The sequence below is a fragment of the Takifugu rubripes genome, chromosome 9 (genome assembly GCF_901000725.2).
Source record: "Takifugu rubripes chromosome 9, fTakRub1.2, whole genome shotgun sequence".
Taxonomy (NCBI): domain Eukaryota; kingdom Metazoa; phylum Chordata; class Actinopteri; order Tetraodontiformes; family Tetraodontidae; genus Takifugu; species Takifugu rubripes.
Genome location: NC_042293.1, coordinates 14,014,449 through 14,036,887, shown reverse-complemented (window position 1 = coordinate 14,036,887; position 22,439 = coordinate 14,014,449). Strand labels below are relative to the sequence as shown.

Below are 22,439 nucleotides of genomic sequence, written 5' to 3'. Positions count from 1 at the left end.
TAAGTAGGATGTGGGGATAAACTGCATTGTACTTGTCAAAGGCGTGATTCAACATTCAGCACATGTTATTCACGTCTTGGCAATAAAACACGAGTTTCCTCAGAGGTGAAGAGTGTCCCTATATAAGGGGCTGCAAAGAGCAGGCTGACATTTACCTGCTACAGGACCTGCAAACCCAACGTGGCCACGATGAGGTGCACACGTGTGTGGTCGTGTTTGCTCGTGTTGTGTGTTGCTGTTGTGCAAGCCAGACTGGGTAAGATGGATGTTAACCTCCATCAAATCTCTAAAAGAGATGGGCTACATTTCTTTGCTGCTTTGCCATCATCCCCTAGGTCACAACCACGTCGGCAGCATCTGCAGCACATGGGGCAGAGAACACTTCAGGACGTTTGACGGCGATGTCTACCAGTTCCCCGGTTTGTGCGAGTACAACCTGGTCTCTGACTGCCACGAGTCCTTCCAGGAGTTCTCAGTGCACATCAGGAGGAAAGTTCTGAACGGGAACCCGACTGTCAGTCACGTGGTGGTCTCCATCAACCAGCTTTCCTTCCGACTCTCCCCAAACCTGCTCACTGTCAACGGCATTCCGTGAGTGCCCGCCAGTTGCCGTGGCGATTAAAAATGTCTCTGATGGACATTCTAATCAAAGCATTCTCTCTTTCCTAGAGCCAAAATGCCATATTACAACTCAGGGGTCCAGGTGGAAAAAAATGCTGTTTACTTTAAGCTGCAGTCTAAAGTCGGAATTGTGGTCATGTGGAACGGCGAGGACGCCGTCATGGTAACAGATTCATCATTCAGAAATATGTCTGTGGGAAAAAAAAGAATCAAAAATGAGAAGCTCTTTTGTTCTGTCTTTGTGTCGTAGGTTGAACTGGACTCTGATTACACCAATCGCACTTGTGGCCTCTGTGGCGACTTCAATGGCATTTCTGTCCTCAATGAGTTCATTCAAAATGGTGGGAATCTTTTCCCGCTCTAGACTTTAAGGCCTCTTATTCCATGTATTGTCTCTGATGTTGGACCCTGTTTCCATAGATCGCAAAATCAGCGCCACTGAGTTTGGCAATAACCACAGGGTTCATCTCCCAAATGATGAGTGCGAGGACCCATATGAGGATGACGAAGAGTCCCAGGAGACTGAGACTCTGAAGGATTCCTGCAGGGAATTTGTGAGTTTATTTTGCGAAACCTTTTGGAAGCTTATCTTAACTCTGGCCTTTCCACACAACCCTGCTACCTGTCTTGTTTTCCCGCACTAGCAAACCAGCTGTGAGCAAATGCTGCGTTCCGAGTCCTGGAGCTCCTGCACCAGCCGGATCGACCCTGAAGCGTACATCCAGGCCTGCGCGCAGGACATGTGCGGCTGCACCAACACCAGTGACTTCTGCATCTGCAGCACACTGTCCGAGTTCTCTCGACAGTGTTCCCATGCTGGAGGACAGCCTCCCAACTGGAGGACATCCCAGTTCTGTGGTAAGGTTTTTTACTTTAAATCAGCTGTGACTGATTCAGGACATGACTGCATCTGTGAAAACGTCACCTGTTTCTTTGACCTAATGACTCATTCTTTCCCTCCACCAGCTAAACAATGTCCATACAACATGGTTTATGAAGAGAGCGGTTCACCTTGCGTGGACACGTGCACACACTTGGACACGAGTTCACTGTGCGAGGATCACAAAATGGATGGTTGCTTCTGTCCTCCTGGTTCGTGTCATTGAGAACACTACGAATAAAGTTATTTTTACTGCTAGTATTGTAAAGTGTGATCATAGTTTGTGTAAATTAACTGTGTCTACTTTAGGAACCGTGTATGATGACATTTCCATGAGAGGCTGTATCAATCAATCAGACTGTCAGTGTAAACACAGTAAAATATACAACCCTGGGGAGGTGTTCCGACGGGACACAGAGGAATGGTAGGCCGGATTCCTTTTTCTAATATCAACACTGCCTTCAGTTATTTTATTCATTTGATTTATTTTGGCGATTTCAGTATGTGTTTGAATGGCTGGTGGTCTTGTAAGAGCCTTCAGAAACCCTCTACATGCGCTGTTGGAGAGGGCTCGCACGTAACGACCTTTGATGGGAAAACTTACACCTTCCACGGAGATTGTTACTACACTCTTGCAAAAGTGGAAAGCAAGGTAAAGACGCTTTTGCTTGAGGATTTGTTTTTATAAAGAAAATGCACGAGTGACAGCATGTCATCACTTCAGGATGCTGCAAGTCCAAAGTTTACCATCCTGGTTCAGCTGGTACCCTGTGCCAATCAGAAATTTGACACGTGTCTTAAGACCGTCAAAATCATCCTGAACAACGACAGGAACAATGTGAGTGAAGACCAAATCGCCAAGACTGGAGTCACAGCCAGACTGCCGATGAGCTAACGTCAGCTGTTTTTGTCCAGGTGTTAATGTTCACCTCTGACGGTGTAGTCAAGCAGAACATGCAGACGGTGACTTTGCCATACCGCTCAGGTGGGTAAGAAACTCTGCCGGGAACTTTGCTGCCACGCTTCACCCTGTGACATTAAGGAATTATGGTTTTTATTAGGTGATATCAGCATATTCCATGCATCGTCTTTCCACATTATTCTCCAAACCACCTTTGGACTGCAAATTCAGGTCCAACACGTCCCTCTCATGCAAATTTACGTCAGCCTGGACCAGAACTACAGAACAAAGACGCGTGGTGAGTGTCGGGCGGCTGCTCTGAATCACCGAAACATTAAGGCCCAGCTCCATGGACTGATATCTGTCTCCTTCAGGACTTTGTGGAAACTACAACATGATCATGTCTGATGACATGACAACTCCTCAGGGCATCGTGGAAGGAACGGCAGCAACTTTTTGTAACTCTTGGAAAACTAGCCTGGCGTGCAAGGACAGAACGGAAAGGCTAGATGACCCCTGTTCTCTTAGCGTGGAGAATGGTAGAACAGACCGCGCGACTATTACCACAGGCAAGCCTCCTTTTGTTTGTCTTTAACATTTTTTCATTGTTGTATAGAAAATTATGCCAAACACTGGTGCGATTTATTGCTGAGACAATCCGGCCCATTTGCAAACTGCAGCTCGCTGGTGGATCCTGATTCATACTACAAGGTACGGCGTAAACTATCTGTTTCGCCAACGTTTATCCAGCATTGATGCGATCGTGATTCATTAAGACTATTTCCTGTCCTCTGCAGCGCTGCCTTTATGCCAGCTGTAACTGTGAGAAGAGCGAGGCGTGCCTGTGTGCCGTCTTCTCCTCCTACGCGAGAGCTTGTGCATCAAATGGAGTCTTCTTGACAAACTGGAGGGAGGACGTGTGTGGTAGGCCTTTAGTTTAACTTTAAAGAAATCACACAGCAAAAAACTGATGTGTAACCACAGCCCAACTGCTCACACAACAGAAAAATACACGCAGAGCTGCCCTGCATCTCAGACGTTCTCGTACAAACATCAGCGATGCCAGCTGACGTGCAGGTCGCTGGGCTCAAACCAGCAGAGTTGCATGTCGGACTTCCTACCTGTGGATGGTTGCTCGTGTGCTGAGGGTCTCTATCTGAATGAAAATGGCATGTGTGTTCCCATGGCCAAATGTTCCTGCTTCTACAATGACGCCTATATTAAGCCAGGAAAGTCCATCAGCATCAATGATGAGCACTGGTGAGTGGATGATATAAAACCTAGTGAAAATTTAAAGATGAATTTTACGATAATGATGTTTTCAATACATCTAACATTTGCTAGCGTGTGCAACAACGGAATTCTTCATTGCCGTTCTTGGAGAGCCCGCATGTCATGTAAGAGTTCCCCCTCTTTTGTTCTTGTGTTTAAACCTGTTGTTTTTACAACCCTGACTGAATTTAACACTTAGAGTCCACGTTGACTATAAAACAAAGCTGTTTCTTCTTGTGTTACAGCGTGTCGTTCTCCAAAAGTGTACTTCAACTGCTCCACCGCAGGGGCAGGGGAGCTTGGACTGCAGTGCGCTCGGACATGTATGAATCTGGACGCCGATGATTGTGTAAGCTGCAGTTTTTCCAAGGAGTTTAATTCAGTGTTTACTGTCCAAATGTAAAAGTAAAGAACACATTAACGTGTGTATTGTTTTCTGTGACTCCGTAACTTCGATATGTCCGTCTTCTCAGGACTCGATGGAGTGTGAGTCTGGCTGCTGGTGTCCAACTGGCCTTCTTGATGACGGCAAAGGTTCCTGTGTAAAAGAAAGTGACTGTACATGTCAGCATGATGGACATCTTTATGCCCCAGGATCGAAAATTAACAATGAATGCAACACTTGGTATGTACTTTCAAATGCACACCGTGTGCATGTATGCACAGTTTTGTTGATTAAAATATTCAAAAGGCTATATTCTCATCCATCTTTGATCTTTTTAGCACCTGCAAAAGCGGAACCTGGGAGTGCACAAAGATAAAATGTCCTGGAACTTGCATTATTTATGGGAGTGGCCACTACAGCACATATGATAAAATCACATATGGCTTTCGAGGAGACTGTGCTTACGTTGCTGTCAAGGTAAACAATGTCAAACAGTATGCATTACAAACTATCCCGTCACCTGTTTACTCCTCTCTGGTCGGTAGCAGTAAAATAAAACCCATCTCAACACTGTCACCGATGGCTTCCACGTCTACAGTGTTTTAGACGTGTATGTTGTGATAAACATTGATTATCCTTTTTTTATATAAGTATAAATGCTTCTCTATTTCTCATTTAAGAACAAATGTGACAATAGCACTGTGGAGAACACCTTTGGAGTTATAACAGAGAACGTACCATGTGGGTCTACAGGCACAACGTGCTCTAAGACTGTCAGGGTCCAGCTGGGAGTGAGTGCAAAAGATGTGTCATGCACCAATCTGCACTTCTGTGTGTTCTGTACACTGCAAAAACAAGCCCAACAACTACATTTCTTTCATATTAGAGAATGGAAGTGAAACTGTCGAAGGGTAAATATGAGGAAGAGGACCTTGGACACGGCCCTTGGATTGACTACAAAATAAGAACAGTGGGCCTGTACCTGGTGATTGACTCCTCTATCGGACTGGCAGTGATGTGGGATCGCAAAACAGCCGTCCGAATCCTCCTGCAACCACAGCATAGCGTGAGTACCAGGAATGAGTGAAATCTCTCAACAGTTCAGACGTTGAGGGGATGGCACAGCAGTAGAGGTTGGCATCATTAAAGTGGCTGACCTTCCTTGTTGACAGGGAAAGGTTTGTGGCCTGTGTGGAGATTTTAATGGTGATGGACAGAACGATTTCACCACCCAAGGTGGGTTGGTAGTGAACAGTGTGTTAGAATTTGCTAACAGCTGGAAAGCGATGAGCACCTGCCCAGATGCAGGAGTCAATGCGGACCCATGCGTGTCAGCATCCAATCGCCAACCCTGGGCAAAAATGATGTGCAGCATCATTACAGGAGAAACTTTCAGGAGCTGCCACAATACGGTAACTAGTTTCTAATTTGATGTGATTTCACACCATGAATGCCTGGAATTATTAAAGCAGTGGATACAATTTGTTTAAACAGGTAGCGTATCAACCATTTTATGAAAACTGCGTGAAAGACTCATGTGCGTGTGACACTGGAGGTGACTGCGAGTGTTTCTGCACGGCAGTAGCAGCTTATGCTCAGGCGTGCAACGAGGCAGGTGTCTGTATTGCATGGCGAACTCCGGAAATCTGTCGTAAGTCAACAGTTTCATCCTGGCTTTAAACCTGGTTTGCTCCCAAGAGAAGATTATTATTTTCCATGTCCTTATGTCAAACAGACATTATGACTCACAACATATTACACTTTGTGTCTTTTTCTTGCAGCTGTGTATTGCGATTATTACAACCGCCCAGAAGAATGCCAGTGGCACTACCAACCGTGTCACACACCATGCTACAAGACCTGTTTAAACCCTGAAGGAACCTGCACCAACCCTATACCCAGCCTTGAAGGTAAGCTGCAAAACAAGAGAAGCTTTGAGGGTCACACCCAAGTTCTAATGCAATGTAAATAATAATTCCTGTTGTTATTTACTTGATCTTTGATATCAATTCAATTTAAACAGGATGTTACCCCATATGTCCAGAAGATAAGCCTATATTTGATGAAGCAACCCAAATGTGTGTGGAAGAATGTCCCACATTTTCAACATCCAGTACTACAACTGGACCTACAACTACAACTGGACCACTAACGACAAGCACTGCAATAACGTCAACTATATATACGACTACAATGAAGTCAACGCATACAACCCCATGGTCTACTACAAAAATTGTACACACTACTACATCAGAACCCGTAACGGCAACCTCAACAACAGAACATTCTACATCAACTGGACCCCCAAGTACAACAACAGCTGTAACTTCTGCAACCACCAAACCTCCTACTTCAACCCCACTAAGTAGCACAACTGGATCTCCCACAACAACTGGACCTCCTACTTCAACTGAAACACCCAGTTCAACCCCTACCACCACCACAACAACAACAACAACAGAACATTCTACATCAACTGGACCCCCAAGTACAACAACATCTGAAACTACACTGTGTATTCCAACATGTGAATGGACAGAGTGGTATAATGTGCATGACCCAGTTGTGGATAAAAATGACTGGGAAACATATGAAAATATCACAAACAGTGGGATACAAATATGCAAAGATCCCATGGAAATTGATTGTAGGTCTTCAGCTTATCCTGACATGAACTTTGAGGATTTTCTACTTGAAACCAAACAAAATGTTATTTGTGATTTGGGAATTGGTTTATATTGTAAAAAGGAGGAACAGCGTATCCGCAAGTGTCTGGACTATAAGATCAAAGTATGTTGTAGAGTAGTTACATGTGGATCCACAACCCATCCAACAATAACTGTGCCAACATCGACAACAGCAATATCCACAATATCAAGTTCTCCAACTACCACTAAACCCCCAAGTACAACAACAGCTGTAACTTCTGCAACCAACAAACCTCCTACTTCAACCCCACTAAGTAGCACAACTGGATCTCCCACAACAACAGGACCTCCTACTTCAACTGAAACACCCAGTTCAACCCCTACCACCACCACCACCACCACAACAACAACAACAACAACAGAACATTCTACATCAACTGAACCCCCAAGTACAACAACAGCTGTAACTTCTGCAACCACCAAACCTCCTACTTCAACCCCACTAAGTAGCACAACTGGATCTCCCACAACAACAGGACCTCCTACTTCAACTGAAACACCCAGTTCAACCCCTACCACCACCACCACCACCACCACCACAACAACAACAACAGAAGGTTCTACATCAACTGGACCCCCAAGTACAACAACATCTGTAACTTCTGCAACCACCAAACCTACTACTTCACCCCCACTAAGTAGCACAACTGGATCTCCCACAACAACTGGACCTCCTACTTCAACTGAAACACCCAGTTCAACCCCTACCACCACCACAACAACAACAACAGAACATTCTACATCAACTGGACCCCCAAGTACAACAACATCTGAAACTACACCGTGTATTCCAACATGTGAATGGACAGAGTGGTATAATGTGCATGACCCAGTTGTGGATAAAAATGACTGGGAAACATATGAAAATATCACAAACAGTGGGATACAAATATGCAAAGATCCCATGGAAATTGATTGTAGCACAACAGCTGTAACTTCTGCAACCACCAACCTCCTACTTTCAACCCCCACTAAGTAGCACAACTGGATCTCCCCACAACAACAGGACCTCCTACTTCAACTGAAACACCCAGTTCAACCCCTACCACCACCACCACCACAACAACAACAACAACAGAAGGTTCTACATCAACTGGACCCCCAAGTACAACAACAGCTGTAACTTCTGCAACCACCAGACCTACTACTTCAACCCCACTAAGTAGCACAACTGGATCTCCCACAACAACAGGACCTCCTACTTCAACTGAAACACCCAGTTCAACCCCTACCACCACCACCACCACCACCACCACAACAACAACAGAAGGTTCTACATCAACTGGACCCCCAAGTACAACAACATCTGTAACTTCTGCAACCACCAAACCTACTACTTCACCCCCACTAAGTAGCACAACTGGATCTCCCACAACAACTGGACCTCCTACTTCAACTGAAACACCCAGTTCAACCCCTACCACCACCACAACAACAACAACAGAACATTCTACATCAACTGGACCCCCAAGTACAACAACATCTGAAACTACACCGTGTATTCCAACATGTGAATGGACAGAGTGGTATAATGTGCATGACCCAGTTGTGGATAAAAATGACTGGGAAACATATGAAAATATCACAAACAGTGGGATACAAATATGCAAAGATCCCATGGAAATTGATTGTAGGTCTTCAGCTTATCCTGACATGAACTTTGAGGATTTTCTACTTGAAACCAAACAAAATGTTATTTGTGATTTGGGAATTGGTTTATATTGTAAAAAGGAGGAACAGCGTATCCGCAAGTGTCTGGACTATAAGATCAAAGTATGTTGTAGAGTAGTTACATGTGGATCCACAACCCATCCAACAATAACTGTGCCAACATCGACAACAGCAATATCCACAATATCAAGTTCTCCAACTACCACTAAACCCCCAAGTACAACAACAGCTGTAACTTCTGCAACCACCAAACCTCCTACTTCAACCCCACTAAGTAGCACAACTGGATCTCCCACAACAACAGGACCTCCTACTTCAACTGAAACACCCAGTTCAACCCCTACCACCACCACCACCACCACAACAACAACAACAACAACAGAACATTCTACATCAACTGGACCCCCAAGTACAACAACAGCTGTAACTTCTGCAACCACCAAACCTCCTACTTCAACCCCACTAAGTAGCACAACTGGATCTCCCACAACAACAGGACCTCCTACTTCAACTGAAACACCCAGTTCAACCCCTACCACCACCACCACCACAACAACAACAACAACAGAAGGTTCTACATCAACTGGACCCCCAAGTACAACAACAGCTGTAACTTCTGCAACCACCAGACCTACTACTTCAACCCCACTAAGTAGCACAACTGGATCTCCCACAACAACAGGACCTCCTACTTCAACTGAAACACCCAGTTCAACCCCTACCACCACCACCACCACCACCACCACAACAACAACAGAAGGTTCTACATCAACTGGACCCCCAAGTACAACAACATCTGTAACTTCTGCAACCACCAAACCTACTACTTCACCCCCACTAAGTAGCACAACTGGATCTCCCACAACAACTGGACCTCCTACTTCAACTGAAACACCCAGTTCAACCCCTACCACCACCACCACAACAACAACAGAACATTCTACATCAACTGGACCCCCAAGTACAACAACATCTGAAACTACACCGTGTATTCCAACATGTGAATGGACAGAGTGGTATAATGTGCATGACCCAGTTATGGATAAAAATGACTGGGAAACATATGAAAATATCACAAACAGTGGGATACAAATATGCAAAGATCCCATGGAAATTGATTGTAGGTCTTCAGCTTATCCTGACATGAACTTTGAGGATTTTCTACTTGAAACCAAACAAAATGTTATTTGTGATTTGGGAATTGGTTTATATTGTAAAAAGGAGGAACAGCGTATCCGCAAGTGTCTGGACTATAAGATCAAAGTATGTTGTAGAGTAGTTACATGTGGATCCACAACCCATCCAACAATAACTGTGCCAACATCGACAACAGCAATATCCACAATATCAAGTTCTCCAACTACCACTAAACCCACAAGTACAACAACAGCTGTAACTTCTGCAACCACCAAACCTCCTACTTCAACCCCACTAAGTAGCACAACTGGATCTCCCACAACAACAGGACCTCCTACTTCAACTGAACCACCCAGTTCAACCCCTACCACCACCACCACAACAACAACAACAACAACAGAACATTCTACATCAACTAGACCCCCAAGTACAACAACATCTGTAACTTCTGCAACCACCAGACCTACTACTTCAACCCCACTAAGTAGCACAACTGGATCTCCCACAACAACAGGACCTCCTACTTCAACTGAAACACCCAGTTCAACCCCTACCACCACCACCACCACCACCACAACAACAACAACAACAACAGAAGGTTCTACATCAACTGAACCACCAAGTACAACAACAAAGATGACAACACTTGTAACTGGCACTGTAGTTACGATCACACCAAAACCTGCTGTTTCCAAAACACCAAGTTCGACAACAACAGCCCATAGTACCACCACAACAACAACAACAGAAGGTTCTACATCAACTGGACCCCCAAGTACAACAACAGCTGTAACTTCTGCAACCACCAGACCTACTACTTCAACCCCACTAAGTAGCACAACTGGATCTCCCACAACAACAGGACCTCCTACTTCAACTGAAACACCCAGTTCAACCCCTACCACCACCACCACCACCACCACCACAACAACAACAGAAGGTTCTACATCAACTGGACCCCCAAGTACAACAACATCTGTAACTTCTGCAACCACCAAACCTACTACTTCACCCCCACTAAGTAGCACAACTGGATCTCCCACAACAACAGGACCTCCTACTTCAACTGAAACACCCAGTTCAACCCCTACCACCACCACCACCACCACCACAACAACAACAACAGAAGGTTCTACATCAACTGGACCCCCAAGTACAACAACATCTGTAACTTCTGCAACCACCAAACCTGCTACTTCAACCCCACTAAGTAGCACAACTGGATCTCCCACAACAACAGGACCTCCTACTTCAACTGAAACACCCAGTTCAACCCCTACCACCACCACCACCACAACAACAACAGAAGGTTCTACATCAACTGGACCCCCAAGTACAACAACATCTGTAACTTCTGCAACCACCAAACCTACTACTTCAACCCCACTAAGTAGCACAACTGGATCTCCCACAACAACAGGACCTCCTTCTTCAACTGAAACACCCAGTTCAACCCCTACCACCACCACCTCCACCACCACCACCACCACCACCACCACCACCACCACAACAACAACAACAGAAGGTTCTACATCAACTGGATCCCCAAGTACAACAACATCTGTAACTTCTGCAACCACCAAACCTACTACTTCAACCCCACTAAGTAGCACAACTGGATCTCCCACAACAACAGGACCTCCTACTTCAACTGAAACACCCAGTTCAACCCCTACCACCACCACCACCACCACCACAACAACAACAACAGAAGGTTCTACATCAACTGGAACCCCAAGTACAACAACATCTGTAACTTCTGCAACCACCAGTCCTCCAACTTCAACCCCACTAAGTAGCACAACTGGATCTCCCACAACAACAGGACCTCCTACTTCAACTGAAACACCCAGTTCAACCCCTACCACCACCACCACCACCACAACAACAACAACAACAGAAGGTTCTACATCAACTGGACCCCCAAGTACAACAACATCTGTAACTTCTGCAACCACCAAACCTACTACTTCAACCCCACTAAGTAGCACAACTGGATCTCCCACAACAACAGGACCTCCTTCTTCAACTGAAACACCCAGTTCAACCCCTACCACCACCACCACCACCACCACCACCACAACAACAACAGAAGGTTCTACATCAACTGGACCCCCAAGTACAACAACATCTGTAACTTCTGCAACCACCAGACCTACTACTTCAACCCCACTAAGTAGCACAACTGGATCTCCCACAACAACAGGACCTCCTACTTCAACTGAAACACCCAGTTCAACCCCTACCACCACCACCACCACCACCACCACCACAACAACAACAACAACAGAAGGTTCTACATCAACTGGACCCCCAAGTACAACATCTGTAACTTCTGCAACCACCAGACCTACTACTTCAACCCCACTAAGTAGCACAACTGGATCTCCCACAACAACAGGACCTCCTACTTCAACTGAAACACCCAGTTCAACCCCTACCACCACCACCACCACCACCACAACAACAACAACAGAAGGTTCTACATCAACTGGACCCCCAAGTACAACAACATCTGTAACTTCTGCAACCACCAAACCTACTACTTCAACCCCACTAAGTAGCACAACTGGATCTCCCACAACAACAGGACCTCCTTCTTCAACTGAAACACCCAGTTCAACCCCTACCACCACCACCACAACAACAACAGAAGGTTCTACATCAACTGGACCCCCAAGTACAACAACATCTGTAACTTCTGCAACCACCAGACCTACTACTTCAACCCCACTAAGTAGCACAACTGGATCTCCCACAACAACAGGACCTCCTACTTCAACTGAAACACCCAGTTCAACCCCTACCACCACCACCACCACAACAACAACAACAACAGAAGGTTCTACATCAACTGGACCCCCAAGTACAACAACATCTGTAACTTCTGCAACCACCAGACCTACTACTTCAACCCCACTAAGTGGCACAACTGGATCTCCCACAACAACAGGACCTCCTACTTCAACTGAAACACCCAGTTCAACCCCTACCACCACCACCACCACCACCACCACAACAACAACAACAACAGAAGGTTCTACATCAACTGGACCCCCAAGTACAACAACATCTGTAACTTCTGCAACCACCAGACCTACTACTTCAACCCCACTAAGTAGCACAACTGGATCTCCCACAACAACAGGACCTCCTACTTCAACTGAAACACCCAGTTCAACCCCTACCACCACCACTACCACCACCACAACAACAACAACAGAAGGTTCTACATCAACTGGACCCCCAAGTACAACAACATCTGTAACTTCTGCAACCACCAAACCTACTACTTCAACCCCACTAAGTAGCACAACTGGATCTCCCACAACAACAGGACCTCCTTCTTCAACTGAAACACCCAGTTCAACCCCTACCACCACCACCACCACAACAACAACAACAACAGAAGGTTCTACATCAACTGGACCCCCAAGTACAACAACATCTGTAACTTCTGCAACCACCAGACCTACTACTTCAACCCCACTAAGTAGCACAACTGGATCTCCCACAACAACAGGACCTCCTACTTCAACTGAAACACCCAGTTCAACCCCTACCACCACCACCACCACCACCACCACCACCACCACAACAACAACAACAACAGAAGGTTCTACATCAACTGGACCCCCAAGTACAACAACATCTGTAACTTCTGCAACCACCAAACCTACTACTTCAACCCCACTAAGTAGCACAACTGGATCTCCCACAACAACAGGACCTCCTACTTCAACTGAAACACCCAGTTCAACCCCTACCACCACCACCACCACCACCACAACAACAACAACAACAGAAGGTTCTACATCAACTGGACCCCCAAGTACAACAACAGCTGTAACTTCTGCAACCACCAAACCTCCAACTTCAACCCCACTAAGTAGCACAACTGGATCTCCCACAACAACTGGACCTCCTACTTCAACTGAAACACCCAGTTCAACCCCTACCACCACCACCACAACAGCAACAACAACAACAACAGAACGTTCTACATCAACTGGACCCCCAAGTACAACAACAGCTGTAACTTCTGTGACCACCAAACCTCCTACTTCAACCCCACTAAGTAGCACAACTGGATCTCCCACAACAACTGGACCTCCTACTTCAACTGAAACACCCAGTTCAACCCCTACCACCACCACCACAACAACAACAACAACAACAACAACAGAACGTTCTACATCAACTGGACCCCCAAGTACAACAACAGCTGTAACTTCTGCAACCACCAAACCTACTACTTCAACCCCACTAAGTAGCACAACTGGATCTCCCACAACAACAGGACCTCCTACTTCAACTGAAACACCCAGTTCAACCCCTACCACCACCACCACCACAACAACAACAGAAGGTTCTACATCAACTGGACCCCCAAGTACAACAACATCTGTAACTTCTGCAACCACCAGACCTGCTACTTCAACCCCACTAAGTAGCACAACTGGATCTCCCACAACAACAGGACCTCCTACTTCAACTGAAACACCCAGTTCAACCCCTACCACCACCACCACCACAACAACAACAGAAGGTTCTACATCAACTGGACCCCCAAGTACAACAACATCTGTAACTTCTGCAACCACCAAACCTACTACTTCAACCCCACTAAGTAGCACAACTGGATCTCCCACAACAACAGGACCTCCTACTTCAACTGAAACACCCAGTTCAACCCCTACCACCACCACCACCACCACCACCACCACCACAACAACAGAAGGTTCTACATCAACTGGACCCCCAAGTACAACAACAGCTGTAACTTCTGCAACCACCAAACCTACTACTTCAACCCCGCTAAGTAGCACAACTGGATCTCCCACAACAACAGGACCTCCTACTTCAACTGAAACACCCAGTTCAACCCCTACCACCACCACAACAACAACAACAACAACAGAAGGTTCTACATCAACTGGACCCCCAAGTACAACAGTAATAACGAAAACATCAACAGGTGTGACTGTAACGGTGTCACCCACCCCCATTGTACCTGTTTGTCCTGATTGGGACGTAGTTGTAAGTATCTGTCTTTTTTTAAAATAATGAATCGTCTTTAACGATGGTTTTTTTACATGATCCTAATCTTACCTTCCTACTGTGACTCCATTTTCAATCAGCAAAATGAGACCTTTTTTCTGTGCAACTGCACCATGGCCAGATGCATCGAGAACAATACAATTGAAATAGTTCCATATGAATGTCCACCGCTTCAGAACATCACTTGTACTAATGGGAAGAAACCAGTTCTTGCGTACGATGAGTACTACTGCTGTCAACATTATGTTTGTGACTGTGAGTGTCTCTGTCATTAAATAACCTCCTCCTTCTTTATAGTTATAGTGTAGAATTTTAACTTTTTTGTCTCTTTTCAGGTGTATGTGAAGGCTGGGGTGACCCTCATTACATCACATTTGATGGGCTTTACTACAGTTATCAAGGAAACTGTACATATGTCTTGATGGAAGAGATTTCACCAAAACACAATTTAAAAATCTATATTGACAATGTCTTTTGTGATCCAACTGAGGACGTCTCCTGCCCACGGTCCATAATTATATCATATGCGTCACAGGTTATCACGCTCATAAATTATAACCTGATTGGAGTTGTTGAGTTAGAGGTAAAAATCTTCGAAGAACTCACGTTAATAGACCATAATCCTAAAGGCTGATCATTTCACTCATTTATCGTTTATGTTTTTCTTTGTAGGCAATTCAAGATGGAGTCAAGTTGAAATTACCATATTCTCAACATGGTGTGAAGGTCTTGAATTCTGGCCTTAACCTGATTTTTGAGATCCCGCGTCTCAACGTAATCATTACGTTTGGAATCACCGGCTTTAGTGTCAACCTTCCTTATAACTACTTTGGCAGAAACACGCAGGGCCACTGTGGTAAAAACATCTCTCTACCATACCCATTTTTGTCGACCTTTCTTAAGCTACAGCGTTAATATCTAATTCTTCTCTCAGGAACATGCACCAACAACCAGGCTGATGACTGCATGCTGCCTGGAGGGAAGCTGGTAGAAAGTTGTGCCGTGATGGCCGACTACTGGCCCGCAAAACACATTTACCAACCTGAATGCCAGATTCCATCTGTTCCCCCCACCACTGGACCTGAACCCATACCTACCTCAACACCGTGCAACCCAGATTCTATATGTGACATGCTCAGGAGCAGGTATACATTAGCTTCCCTGTGCCACTAGCTGAACCAGAAGTCTGACAATCGGAAGGATCCAACTGCTGATTTCCTTTTCAGTGTCTTCGAGCCGTGCCATCCATTTGTCAATCCTGAGAATTTCTACTTAGGCTGCGTGTTTGATAGCTGCCACGTTTCCAACCCAGCAGTGGAGTGCACGAGTCTGCAGACTTATGCGGCTGCCTGTGCTCAAGTTGGCGTTTGCATCCACTGGAGGAACCACACCACAATTTGCGGTACTTTATTTTGCAGGTCTTTTTGCTGGTGTCGGTAAACACAAGCAGGAGTCAACGTTTTCACTTTTATCCTTTCACAGCCAGCAACTGCCCTTCAGACAAAGTTTATAAGCCTTGTGGCCCTTCAGAACAACCAACTTGTGAGGACAAGTAGGTGCCAGCAGATTCGATAATCAGTGAAGCACTAAAGATTCCTTGTTCGGTAGACAGCAGGTATCTTCTGTGATCTACAGAATATGAAAATAACTCTTTTCTCTTTTTTTTATGCAAGTCCTAATGAGCCATCCATGAATTTCACCACTGAGGGCTGCTTCTGTCCTGATGGCATGAAACTCTTCAACAGAGAGTCTGGCGTGTGTGTTGACAAATGTGGTAAGACCTTTATTTTCAGTTCAATGGCTACACAAATTATGCGGCGTTCTTTGTGAATTTTCTCCAAAACTGCTCGTCCTGACAGGATGCCTGGACCCTGAGGGGATTCCTCGGGAGGTAAGGGGATTCTTTTGTCCACATTCATTTAAAACACAGCTTGGTTCTGGGAGAGACTAAGTTCCCCCTCTTGTGGTTTATTATTTCAGTTTAATGAGAAATTCGAGTACAAATGTCAAGACTGCATCTGTGAGGAGTCCACCAAGGCTGTGACGTGCAAGCCCAAGGCATGCCCGCCACCGCCAGTAGCAAACTGCAGTGGTCCCGGATTTGTGCTCGTCAACCAAACGAATCCAGCAGACAACTGCTGTCCTGCCTTCCTGTGCCGTAAGACATGAAGTAGCGCTCCGTACTCGCCTTTAAGGCTGACATTGGCGACGGTTCCATTCTAGTTACTCTGTTTTGTCATCTTTAAAGAATGTCAGAGCAGCACTTGCCCGGTTATCAGCATGAAGTGTCCTGTTGGATATTTGCCGAGTTTGACTGTTCCTAATGGAAAATGCTGCCCAGAACTCATATGTGGTAAGCTCATTTATTCCCAGCTTGAATAACACAGTCTTTCCAACAACAAACCTTTCCTTTTTTTTTTAGAGCCCAAAAGAGTTTGTGTCCACAAAGATGTTGAGTACCAGGTAGATATAAAATATACATATATACAGCCCAACAAGGCTGCATAAATAACCACTAATGATTCTTCTTCTTTATTAGCCTGGGTCTTCAGTTCCTGTGATTGACTGTCAGGATTGTACCTGCACCAATTTGGTCGACCCTCATACTAATTTATTCAAGATAACTTGTGAGTTCCAGCAGTGTAATGAAAAGTGTGATGAGGTAAGAGAATCCTAATCAAACACTGCACAGTACACACTGTCGTGCGCGGATTTAACTCCTTCGTCCTCTCGCAGGGCTTTGAATACATGGAGCCTTCCTCAGATGAGTGCTGTGGAAAGTGTGTGCAGACTCACTGCATCCTCGATTTCAACGGTACCAAGGAGTTCTTGGTGGTAAGTTTTACCCTGTTTATTGGCCACAATTCTGCACACTCCCGTCTTTGAGTCCATAAATGTCCCCAATTCTCAGCAAGGACAATCCTGGTCACCTTCCAAGAGTAAGTGTGAGATACACACCTGTATTAAGACGGCCGGGACTCTAGCACCAGTCAGCTCGCAGATCATCTGCCCACCGTTCCAGGAGAGCAACTGTGACCCCGTAAGTATGGCCGTGCTTCAGCCAACATGCAGCTGACTCCAAAGTCATTCTTGTCCTCTTCCTTAGAACACAGTTCAGACCGCGGCGAACGGCTGCTGTAAGATTTGTGAGTATGACTCTTGATTTGCTGCTAGGTCACTTAGTCAGTTCAGTGAAAAGCTGATTGTGTCTCATTGGAACAAGGTGTGGAGAAGGAGAAGGCCTGTAAGATCGTACCCATGAAGACTAAGATCACACGCAGGGAGTGTCAGTCACTCCAGGAGGTCGAGCTGCCGTACTGCGAAGGATCCTGCAACACATATACAAAGTATGGACACTCTTTCTGTATAGTTCTTTCCATTTTCAGCTTGATCGATTCATAACCCTGCTCTGTTCATTTTTTTAGGTACTCGGAATTAGCAGCTGCCATGGAGCATTCCTGCTCCTGCTGCAAAGAGACGCGCTCCAGCACTCGATCCGTCGACTTGCACTGCTTGAACGGGGACGTGATTCCTCACAATTACACCTACGTGGAGCAGTGTGGCTGTGACCGTGCACAGTGCTCCCAGTCCACCTTAAATGCACGCAAGAGACGGAGCTACAGGCTGGTGTGATTAACATGTGATCGTGTTAACAGACTCAGCCTGTAGAGGTTTCATAATCTTCATCTTAATTCATCTATATTCATCAGTTCAAATAAAAGCATGCAGCTCCAGACTCATCTGTCAACTTTTACTTCGGTCCTGTACTTTTACGTCGGTCGCGCAGTCTGAAAAGATTAAATAAAAAGGGGTCAGTTATTACCGACAGGAAACTGACCTAATGAGACGGTATTCTCTGAAGCGTCGAGAGACAATCAGATCGTTTAACAGGATCAAAGCCCAAAAAAAAATAATCTAAATTCAACAAATAAACTGAAAACAGAAGTGAGCTAGAATGCAGTACTATTGGTAGAACTGCTCATGATGAAGCAGAGGTTGGAGCGAACAGATGTTTGCTGTCGTATCCGCTGAAGCCACAGGGAGCAGACGTCTTTCTGGGAAAGGCAAGTCAGCAGCAGCCTGCAAGTATCACAAAAGAGGGATGAACACTTGGCTTCTTCACTCCGTTTCGGTCTTTGGAAAGTGCAAATGTCACCTGCTCGTTTCCAGCAGGGTTGGAGGATCTGCGTCTCCAAGAAGCAGCAACAGCACCTCCCTGTGGACGCGGGGAGGAACTGCATTTACAGATTCACCATCACACCGTGGCTGTTGGACATACTATGTGCACTCACCCCAGGTTTTCATTTTGGCTGAGAGTCGCACAAGTGTCAGGAAAACAGGCGATGTTTCCGAGGATTCCCACACAAATCTCCTACAGGAATGGAAAAAAAAACAACATCTAAAATCCCAAACCCACAAATTTCTCAACACAAATATTATATTCTCCTGTTGTCACAGAGAAACTCACTGTGAGACGTGGACAACGTGATCTAGAAATCACCCCGACAAGGATATCTGTAGCTTTAAACGCCTGCAGAAGACCAGCAACATCCTGTAAAACAGTGCATATCAAACATTAGCAAGCATGAAAAGCTAAAAGGTAACTTCCCCAATCTCAGCGTTAAATTATGACCAGCTCTCTTGCGAAATGTCTTTAATTTAATCCAATCAAAATTCATTCAGTTTATTAAATGCACTGTGTGTTCCCTCACTTCTGTAAAACAGATTACTACTTTACCTTGTCCATCGCCATATCCCAGACTTTACACAGATCCTCCTCATCTCCATCAGGGAGCTCCATTTGCCCTTCAGAGTCCCCCTCTGCGTGCTCCGTCACCATCTATAATCCACAACCATTTGAAGACATCGTTGCCATTTAAGAAACAAACCTTAGCTAATGATGACAATGGAAAGCCTACGTTGATGAGGCGAGTCAGTGTGCTGAAGAGCCAGTGTTTGCTGTAAACGGTATCTCCAATAGCGTCCGAATCTCCATCTTCACCTCCACCAGCTGTGTCTGGAGGCGGTGATGGGTTCCGGTCCAAGTCCGGAGACTGACCTCCACTTGATGATGGAGATCTCTCATCTCCCACGCCATCAGCTTTACAATCTAGAGGGCAATTGGATATTTACGTCTCAATTGGATCACTATAAAATGAATCAGTGGGTGAATGTCTAAGATGTCAGAGCATCAATAAACTTCATCTCTAGAAATTTAAGTCCCTCAAGTAGCAAAACAATCGTCTTTGTAACTACATTAAACGGTAAAATAAAACTAAAGAAATCCAAGTGGCCTGGATCGAAGCACCATGAAGTTTGTGAAGTGACACCGACAGACTTAAAGATAACACAGATATACTGTATTGTAATTCTACTGCTTAGTTATAACATCCCAATAGCTAATTGCATCAACTTATTAACATTATAGCGTTGGGTTCGTGCGAGCACAGTTCATCCCCGCTGCTTCCTTACATTTAAACTCACCCATAGTGACCAGGTCCTACAGTCCTAACATTCTGAATGTTAAATTAATACAGTTTGTCTGCTTTTCTTTAGCAAATGTTCAAACGCCGTCGGTTGAATTACCGGAGGATACTGGACGCGCATGCGCAAACCACGCTGCCTTCTTATTCTTCTAACATTGGTAAGTACAGAGGTGCGACACTGCCACCTGCTGTCAATATTAAGAACAACATTCAAGCAGTGCGTGTCAACGAGGGAGAGTAATTACGTTAATGTTTTGCTGTTATTTTTTCTTTCTTTCTTCCTTTCTTCCTTTCTTTCTTTCTTTCTTTCTTTCTTTCTTTCTTTCTTTCTTTCTTTCTTTCTTTCTTTCTTTCTTTCTTTCTTTCTTTTAAAAACCCTCTGGTTCAATTAAACTAAATTATGTAGATTCAGGCAGTCTCCAATCCTTTCACTGAAATAATAGTACTGAATTTGTTATTAAACATACATTCATCACAAATGTTCCCACTTCTGGTTTCTATTTTGAGCTCAGCCTGTTAAAGATTTCTAAACTGAAATTGTATCCAACAAATGCACAAGTAAGGTCAGAATAAAATAGTATGCAATATATCTCATAGTACAAATTCATTTTAATAACTATGTGACAAAGACAGACAATCCTCATATTTTTCACAATTGAGAATTCTCTTTTCTTGTGAAAATACGAAATCTATCTGCTAATTCCTGAGCGAAATCCCTGATTTGCTAAGCTTGCTTGGTATCTTGTAGTAAAATAACCATATCTCACTTATCTAAGCTTAACTAATGACAATGATCTTCATTTAACATTGAGAAATGATAAGATTTACCGCACTAATATGAGAATACTTATTGTTTCAGTGAACATTTTTGCTCTATAAATCCCATTTTTTTTAATTATTACTTTTTTTTTGTCTCAAGGAAACTGTTATATATGCAGTAGGAGCCTTTTGTTTACTTTTGATTGTGCAATGTTAAAACTGTTCCATTGTGTGATTCTCTTTGTTATTGGATATGACACCAAGCCTATATTAAACAATATTTAGCTCCAGTGACATCACAAACAACTTTGCGACTGTATCATCCTCCCTGAATCAACACAACCTGGCCCCCTTTGGGAGTGTTCCGCGGACCTGTTTGCATATGGAGTGTAAGGAAATAAACATGCAAAAAGTCACACAACCAAATTAATACTCCTATTTTAGGTAAAATGTGGGATTTTTAAAGCGTTGCATAAGCATATAATTGAGAAAATCAGCTCTCTCCTCTCCTCTAAGGATGTAAAATCACATTATTTTACAGATTTTCCTCCTTGAAATAGGTTTCTAGAATTAAACTCATGTAAATAAGTAAATAAAGAAGTGAACTCTGTTGGTGAGTTTGACCTTGACGTGAGGCTGACTATCATGTACAAATGTGGAACTGCAGTAGAAGAATGACTTTGATCTAGGATGTTAGTCTTTAGGTCCATTTGTATATCCGTAGCTACCTTTAATAGATAAGTAATTAAGATAGTAGGGTGTACTCTTCCACCACAAAACAAATATTAACTCTAATTTATGAGAACTGTCGTGTTAATTGTAAATTTGTTGACTTTCCTGAGGACACAGGTGCTCTCACGTTACTGGACCTGATGGAAAATACACAAACTGACCAAACTCTTTATCTTTAAATGTGAGAAGCACAAACAGCTTAAACAGCCAAAGAGGAAAACAATGACACAAGAAGCCTCTTATGGGTCCTTTATCTGTGTTGGTGTTGGTTCCCACTATTAGCTACCTTTATTGTACTTCTGTGCTTAATTTCTTCTTATTCTTTACAAATTAAGCTCTTTCTGACATTTTTATGTTCCCACCACGGTCACACTGTGCCACCAAGCCAACTAAATGCTGTCAAAGTTTTATATAGATGCTGATAATCAATACTTAAACCTACGTGTACAACTAAAGACACGTTCCTGCGTATACCCCAGCACCGTACTGAGACTATAGCAGCAAGCACCGGTGGATAATCACACCTGTACATCTACCGCGCAGCACCAAGCTGCCAAGTGTCAAATAGTCATTTCCTAATTTAAAAGCAGAAAAGAGGAAATCGATCTTAACACAATGCAACCCTGGTTCTGACCCTCAACTAGACGGCCAGAACTAGTTGGGAGCCAAACTGTTTTATTGCTGCTCATTTCTGTTCTTGATTGAGGTGGAAACATATTTGCCTGATCAAAAGATATGTGGGAATAAACTGCACTGTATTTGTCAAAGGCGTGATTCAACATTCAGCACACCTTATTCACGTCTTGGTAAGAAAACACGAGTTTCC

The 22,439-nt window shown here is 44.4% G+C and overlaps 2 protein-coding genes across 4 annotated transcripts; one reads left to right on the top strand and one right to left on the bottom strand.

Annotated features, from left to right (window-relative positions):
* Nucleotides 1-149: 149 nt before the first annotated feature.
* Nucleotides 150-18,372, top strand: LOC101069803 (mucin-2-like). The gene is made up of 44 exons (XM_029842086.1): nt 150-256; nt 336-591; nt 670-784; nt 872-962; nt 1,042-1,175; nt 1,266-1,479; nt 1,588-1,713; nt 1,811-1,925; nt 2,003-2,153; nt 2,226-2,339; nt 2,417-2,486; nt 2,563-2,700; nt 2,777-2,941; nt 3,019-3,113; nt 3,200-3,326; nt 3,407-3,662; nt 3,747-3,799; nt 3,920-4,023; nt 4,148-4,299; nt 4,398-4,536; nt 4,740-4,850; nt 4,946-5,125; nt 5,232-5,471; nt 5,554-5,710; nt 5,841-5,969; nt 6,083-6,423; nt 11,598-14,615; nt 14,717-14,891; nt 14,972-15,219; nt 15,309-15,492; nt 15,571-15,781; nt 15,863-16,038; nt 16,119-16,188; nt 16,310-16,410; nt 16,496-16,527; nt 16,617-16,794; nt 16,885-16,989; nt 17,059-17,099; nt 17,176-17,298; nt 17,373-17,471; nt 17,548-17,676; nt 17,743-17,782; nt 17,860-17,983; nt 18,062-18,372. The coding sequence occupies exons 1-44, from the start codon at nt 190-192 to the stop codon at nt 18,267-18,269; spliced, it is 9,102 nt and encodes a 3,033-aa protein (XP_029697946.1). The 5' UTR covers nt 150-189; the 3' UTR covers nt 18,270-18,372.
* Nucleotides 16,986-20,270, bottom strand: LOC115251022 (protein saal1-like). 3 transcript variants are annotated; one of them, XM_029841762.1, is made up of 8 exons: nt 20,121-20,270; nt 19,556-19,746; nt 19,375-19,476; nt 19,105-19,188; nt 18,929-19,008; nt 18,793-18,852; nt 18,601-18,716; nt 16,986-18,424 (listed from the first exon to the last, which is right to left on the bottom strand). In XM_029841762.1, exons 1-8 carry the CDS (start codon nt 20,122-20,124, stop codon nt 18,381-18,383), a joined length of 681 nt encoding a protein of 226 aa, XP_029697622.1. In that variant the 5' UTR covers nt 20,125-20,270; the 3' UTR covers nt 16,986-18,380. The 3 variants fall into 3 exon arrangements, with proteins under 3 accessions (XP_029697622.1, XP_029697621.1, XP_029697623.1); XM_029841761.1 differs by having other exon boundaries at nt 20,109-20,214; XM_029841763.1 differs by having other exon boundaries at nt 18,376-18,424; nt 18,616-18,716; nt 20,109-20,214.
* Between the last annotated feature and the right edge of the window lie 2,169 nt (nt 20,271-22,439).